The sequence below is a fragment of the Drosophila suzukii genome (genome assembly GCF_043229965.1).
Source record: "Drosophila suzukii chromosome 2 unlocalized genomic scaffold, CBGP_Dsuzu_IsoJpt1.0 scf_2c, whole genome shotgun sequence".
NCBI classification, from domain to species: Eukaryota; Metazoa; Arthropoda; class Insecta; order Diptera; family Drosophilidae; genus Drosophila; species Drosophila suzukii.
Genome location: NW_027255896.1, coordinates 14,004,303 through 14,011,095, shown reverse-complemented (window position 1 = coordinate 14,011,095; position 6,793 = coordinate 14,004,303). Strand labels below are relative to the sequence as shown.

At 49.6% G+C, this 6,793-nt stretch overlaps 1 protein-coding gene across 1 annotated transcript; it reads right to left on the bottom strand.

Annotated features, from left to right (window-relative positions):
* Window positions 1-773: 773 nt before the first annotated feature.
* Window positions 774-1,142, bottom strand: LOC139354303 (uncharacterized). The gene has a single exon (XM_070998524.1). The coding sequence runs from the start codon at window positions 1,140-1,142 to the stop codon at window positions 774-776; it is 369 nt and encodes a 122-aa protein (XP_070854625.1).
* Between the last annotated feature and the right edge of the window lie 5,651 nt (window positions 1,143-6,793).

The following is a 6,793-nucleotide window of genomic DNA, read 5'->3' as shown; positions in this document are numbered from 1 at the left end:
TCTCCTACAGAGTGTATGGGGCAGTAAGCTGGTGAACAATTTCCCATTTTCGGAGCTGTGCCTTCGTGAACTTTACCCAGTTATCCGAGATGAGGTTTTTCGGTGCTCCATACCGTGCTAGGATTTTTTTCTCGTAGTACTTTTATCACGATTTCCGTTGTTGCTTTTCTGACGGCTGCTAGCTCTACCCATTTTGAGCATCGTACGTACTGCTGTATATCCCTGTGCATTCCTTGCCAGTAGTATGACGCCATTATCCGGTGCTTAGTTTTCCTGTGATTTCCCTCAGAACACCTTCCCTTTGGTTTTTTGCCACGCATAGTTTCCACGGTTGCGTATCCTCGTCTGCGTCCCATAACGATAGATGTCTGTATAGTTTCTGGATCTCTTTCTATCGCCAGGAGTTTTTGTGTTATCCACTCGACTTCCTCGACTTCGGCTCCGTGTACCTCTTCCTTGAGCATCCGGGATAATGCATTAGCCACGACGTTAAGCTTTCCTCTGCAATAGCGTACCTCGATTGAGTATGGCTGCATTGCCAATGCCCATCTGGCAATCCGTCCTGATGGGCTCTCGATCGAGTTGAGCCACTTTAGAGCTTATTGGTCCGTAATGACGACGAAGTGGTATCCTTCCAAGTACATCCTCATTTTCTAGATGCCCCAATGGATTGCCAGGCAATGCTTTTTGGTGGCCGAGTATTTCTGCTCTGTCTTTGTAAGTTTTCGACTGGCGTATGAAATAACGTCTTCGCCGTTTTCATTATCTTGAGTTTAGACTGCTCCTAGCCCGCAGTAAGTGGCGTCCGCCTGGAGAAGAAAGGTCTTTTCAAAGTCAGGGTAAGTTAGGACTCGTGCTTCTGCTAGAGCTTCCTTCAAGTTTTTGGTTGCCTCTTCTCTCTCTTCGTTCCATTTTAACTTCGTACCCTTCTTGACCAGGTTGTACAGCGCATGCGCCAGTTCCGTGAAGTTAGGAACGAACCTTCTGTACCATGATGATACCCCCAGGAAGCTGTGTACCTGCCTCGTAGCCTTTTGGCTTGGCATGTTGAGGATCGTGGCTATCTTTTCCGGATCATTGTGTATCCTCTTGCGCTGACTAAGTGACCAAGATATCTTAGCTCTACTTTGAAGAAGTGTCATTGCTCCTTGTTGATCCTTAGGGTTGCCTTGCGAAGTCGTCTTATCACTTCTTGCAGTTTCTCCAGTTTCTCCGCTTCGTACGTCCGATGTGATCCAGGTATGCAAATGCGAATGGTTCTATCTCTGGTCCGATGACTGAGTCCAGGGCTCTTTAGTACCGGTTGTTGTCTTTGGTCTGGGGGATCTTGATCGGTGGTTTGGGCTATTGTTTCCTTGGGTGTCCATCTTCGTTGCCATGTGTCTGCCTTCTCGGGATGGTGCCTGTCTCGCGACTGGTGCTGCCCAGGTCAGCCTTCGTACTCCTGTTGGGCCAGCCACGTAAACAGCCCCGAGTACTACGACCTCCCGCCGCTGCTGGTTTAGGAACTGCGCGTTCTCCCGGTACTTCGCTATCGAGTTATTTAGTTTGTTTTCCACGCTGTAACGGATAACCTTTTGTTTAGTGTGAAATCTGATTCGACACGGGGTGGTTAGTTTTTATGTTAATTCGATCTCTACTATGGGTTTCAGTTCGTTAATGTACGCTCTGTGTGTCATTCCTGTCGCCGTGTGTTTCATCGTTGCTATCACTGTAGACACGAAACCTGTCACTTTAAATGGGTCCTCGTACTTTGGTGCTAGCTCGGCTGCGAGCTCAATAGCTGCTTTGGATAATGGGTGTTGTCGTTCCTATACTATGTCTCCTCTCTTGGGCCTGCAGTCACTTTTTCGTAGGTTATACGCCCTGGCTTGATCTTGTGCTGCTTTTCCCATGATCCGATGTGCCAACTTACTTGTTTCTATAAATCGTTATAATAGTGCCTAGATCGTCTCCTTAACCATTCCGGATCCGGGTGTGGTTTCGTTGAACAGGCTTCCCGGATATCGTATTTCACGTCCTTAAATTATACGCGCAGGGCTATTCCGGTTGATTCTGACCTGCTGCTGTTGATTGCCATTGATATCTCGGGTACCCAGTCGTCCAAAGAATTGGGCTTTTATTGTTTTGATTGTCCTGTTTGCCCTCTCTTCCGGGTTCTCCAGCGGAGTGTATGGGGCTGTTAGCTGGTTAACAATTTCCCATTTTGGAACTGTGTCTTAAACTTGTTACTCGTGAACTTTACCCAAATACCCGAGATGAGTTTTTTCGGTGCTCCATACTGTGTTAGGACTTGCTCTCGTACTACTTTCATAACGATTTCCTATGTTGCTTTTCTGACGGCTGCTAGCTCTACCCATTTCGATAACTTGTTAAACACAACCAGTAGGATGTTGTTGCCGTGGCTAGATCTAGGTAGTGGGCCAACGAAGTCTATGCAAAGGGTTTCCCAGGGTTCTTTTGCTATTTATGTCATCATTTTTCCCAAAGCCTGTTGTTGTGAAGTCTTGTAACGTTGGCACGTTTTGCTGTATATCCCTGTGCATCCCTTGCCATTAGTATGACGCCACTATCCGGTTCTTACTTTTCATAATACTTAGGTGTCCTGCTGCTGCTTCGCTGTGATTTCCCTTACAGCTCCTTCCTGTTGGTTCTATGCCACGCATAGTTTCCACGGTTGTGTATCCTCGTCTGCGTCCCATGACAATAGATGTCTAAATAGTTTTCCTTCCATAAATGCATAATCTGGTCACGTTTCTGGATCTCTTTCTTTCGCCAGGAGTTTCTGTGTTATCCACTCGTCTTCCTCGACTTTGGCTCCGTGTACCTCTTCCTTGAGCATCTGGGATAATGCAGTGGATTGCCGGGCACTCCTTTTCGGTGGCCGAGTATATCTGCTTTGTCTTTGTATGTTTTCGACTGGAGTATGACATAACGTCTTCGCCGTTTTTCTAATCGGCAGTTACTGGCGTCCGTCTGGAGTACAAAGGTCTTTTCAAAGTCAGGGCAAGTTAGGATTGGTGTTTCTGTTAGAGCTTTCTTCAAGTTTTTGGTTGCCTCTTCTGTCTCTTCGTTCCATTTTAACTTCGTACCCTTCTTGACCAGGTTGTACAGCGGATGCGCCAGTTCCGTGAAGTTAGGAACGAACCTTCTGTACCATGATGATACCCCCAGGAAGCTGTGTACCTGCTTCGTAGCCTGTTGGCTTGGCATGTTGAGGATCGCAGCTATCTTTTCCGAATCATTGTGTATCCTCTTGCGCTGACTAAGTGACCAAGATATCTTAGCTCTACTTTGAAGAAGTGTCATTGCTCCTTGTTGATCCTTAGGGTTGCCTTGCGAAGTCGTCTTATCACTTCTTGCAGTTTCTCCAGTTTCTCCGCTTCGTACGTCCGATGTGATCCAGGTATGCAAATGCGAATGGTTCTATCTCTGGTCCGATGACTGAGTCCAGGGCTCTTTAGTACCCGTTGTTGTCTTTGGTCTGGGGGATCTTGATCGGTGGTTTGGGCTATTGTTTCCTTGGGTTCGTCATTCTTTATCTTGGTGTCCTCCTTCGTTGCCATGTGTCTGCCGTGTCGTCGTCGGGGTGTCTGCCTTCTCGGGATGGTGCCTGTCTCGCGACTGGTGCTGCTCAGGTCGGCCTTCGTACTCCTTTTGGGTCAGCTACGTAAGCAGCCCCGAGTACTACGACCTTCCGCCACTGCTGGTTTAGGAGCTGAAAGTTCTCTCGTTACTTCGCTAGCGAGTTCTTTAGTTTGTTTTCCATTCTGTAATGGATGACCTGTTGTTCAGTGTAAAGTCTAATTCGACACGGGGTGGTTAATTCGATCTCTACTACGGGTTTCAGTTCGTTATGTCCGCTCTGTGTGTCATTCTTGTCGCCGTGTGTTTGATCGTTGCTATCACTGTAGACACGAAGCCTGTCACTTTAAATGGGTCCTCATACTTTGGTGCTAGCTTGGCTGCGAACCCAATAGCTGCTTCGGATAATGGGTGTTGTCGTTCCCATACGACGTCTCTTCTCTTGTGCCTCCAGTCACTTTTTCGTAAGTTATACGCCCTGGCTTGATATTGTCCTGCTTTTCCCATGTGCCAATGTGGCAACTTGCTTGATTCTATAATTCGTTGTAACCGCGCCTCGATCGTCTCCTGCACGATTCCGGATCCGGGTGTGGTTTCGTTGAACAGGTTTCCCGGTAATAATAATATATACGCCGGGCTATGTCCGGTTGATTCTGACCTGCTGCTGTTGATTGCCATTGAAGAAGTGGCATTGCTCCGTGTTGATCCTTTGGTTTGCCTTGCGAAGTCGTCTCAGTACTTCTTGCAATTTCTCCAGGTGTTCCCGTTTTAAACGTTGTAACGAACTGATTTTTGTGGTCTGCTCGCTACGAGAATCGTGCGTCTAGCTCAGTAAATTGTGTGATCGTCCCACCAAATTTATATAAACGTGACCGACCTGTAGCTCAGTGAGAAAGCACAGAATTTACGGGCTTGTAGTGGGCTTATTGCGGGTATATTATTACATATGTCTTGGTAGCTTGGTTGGCCTTGACTCGTCGCTTGTGACCTTCGGTAGTTCCGACGGTCCTGATTGACTCGATGACCTCTCGCCTTGATGACTCGGCGCTCCAGTCCTGTAGCTCCCTGAAGATCCTCGCAGCTCCCTGAAGATGCTCGCTCGCTGCTCGCTCCTGACGCGTTGACTTGGTGACTGCTGGTAACGACTCGGACTCGCGAGGGGGATCAGCCATACGGGCTTAGGGAAGCGTCACCGTTCTCAGACTAGGGTGAACAGAAGCTGCGCTCTCAAGGATCACTCCTTTCGACACACCGCCGCCTGTCCCGGATGGTCCCACTGGGGTTTCTGCTCAGCTCGCGCGGACAGTCAAGGCGGAACACCAGGAAGCTGCCTCGCGCTTTACTTTGCTTCTACGCCTAGTGTAAACGAACGTTCCACCCTAGCCTCACCCTTCTGCGTGTGGTCCGGGACGTTTCCGCATGGCTCGCTCTGTGTTGCGTGGCTGTCGTGATGTGGTGGCTAGTTTGCTGCTGACGCTATCTCTCACGCACTGCTCCTGGCGGTGCCGGCTGCGCGACTGGACGTAGCGTGGCTTTTGGTACTCGGGGTTCAGGCACGCCGCTCTGGGACCTCGCAAGTCGAAATCGTAGGGCTCTCCTGGGCATCTCCACTCGAGACCGTACCGATTGACAGGTCTTCCTTCTGGCTTGTTATACTTGGGGTTCGGGCACGCCGCTCCGGGACCTCGGTAGTCGAGACCGTATGGCTCTCCTGGACAACTCCACTTGAGACCGTACCGATCGACCGCTCTCCCTTCTGGCTTGTTATACTCTTTAACCACCAGGCGTACCAGGACTTTGTTGATAGGGTTAAGCCGACCGCCTTGACCTAGCCGAGTGATGCCCTCTGGACCTCAGTTACCTGCGTCTCAATTCGGAGATTCCTGGTATCCCAATCCCTAACGTCTTGACGAAGCAAACTTGTTCCTCGTAGGCTCCCACGGCGCTGCTTCTCCGACGACTCGACTTGCTGTTGCTCCCTTGTATATTATCTGGCTGTTTTGATTGTTCACTTTGTTAATCTGATTGATCATGATGCTTTGACTCCTTGTGATCGACTAATCCAGCTGCCAGCGCTCAGTGGCCTTAAATAGGGCCTCCGGGAACCGTTATTTCCCTTTTTGCGAATGGCCCGCTGGATCTCTCCACTCCGGGTCCAAAGTCCGTGCCTCCTGTTTGACCCACGTGTCCTTCACGTACCGCTTCCAATCGATGCTCCGCCCACTGCTGCCGTCCCGCTGATTTCCGTGGTGCTTGTGGACAGGCGTGCCACACACTCCACTTCCGAGATGTGGCACTTCTTCTCCTGGTACAAAATTCACGGAAGAGTCCAAAGTCCGGTGAAGTTCCGTTATCCGCTTTTGCACACGGTACTCTTGCCTTGCCCGCGCAATCTCCATTCTCTCTCGATCTCCACCCTTGGTCTCCAAACTCTCTCCTTCTCCATCCTTGGTCTCCAAACTCTCTCGCTCTCCATCCTTGGTCTTCAAACTCTCTCGCTCTCCATCCTTGTTCTCCAAACTCTCTCGTTCTCCATCCAAGTCTCCAAACTCTCTCTTTCTCCATCGAAGTCTCCAAACTCTCCGCGTATCTGGTAAGCGGCCGGCCATCTGCTGCTGCTTCTATTTGTGGGAAGTTGTTCAACTCCTCACATTCCCCCCTTGCTTCGGGAAACATTTAAAACTTGTTCCTACATGCGTTTCCTTGCATATCCTAGTCTTCGAGTTCTTGTGATTCCCGCGGCGCTCCCTCGTTGCTCCCTCGAAGCTCCGTCGACGCTCTTAACTCTATCGAGTTCCTAAAGCGCTGGGCTTCTGTTTATATAGACGCCGTTTAGTGTGATCAGGGCGGTCGATGGTGATAATCCCGCTTCGATAATTATCGGGTTACGGCACTGGTGATTACTATCGACCATCGATATTTCCGCTGAATATGTGGACCAGCTTTGTGCACGCATTTGAATAGTTGTGCGGGCGTAGGATTTCTAAATGAAAGACCATTGTTTTGGGGTGTTTTCTGTTTGGTTTGGTTTCTATATCGTGTTATTGTGACGGTGGGCCAGGGTGCTGCCTTCGTACTCCTGTTGGGCCAGCCCCGAGTACTACGATCTCCCGCCGCTGCTGGTTCAGGAGCTGCGCGTTCTCCCGGTACTTCGCTATCGAGTTATTTAGTTTGTTTTCCACGCTGTAACGGATGACCTTTTGTTTAG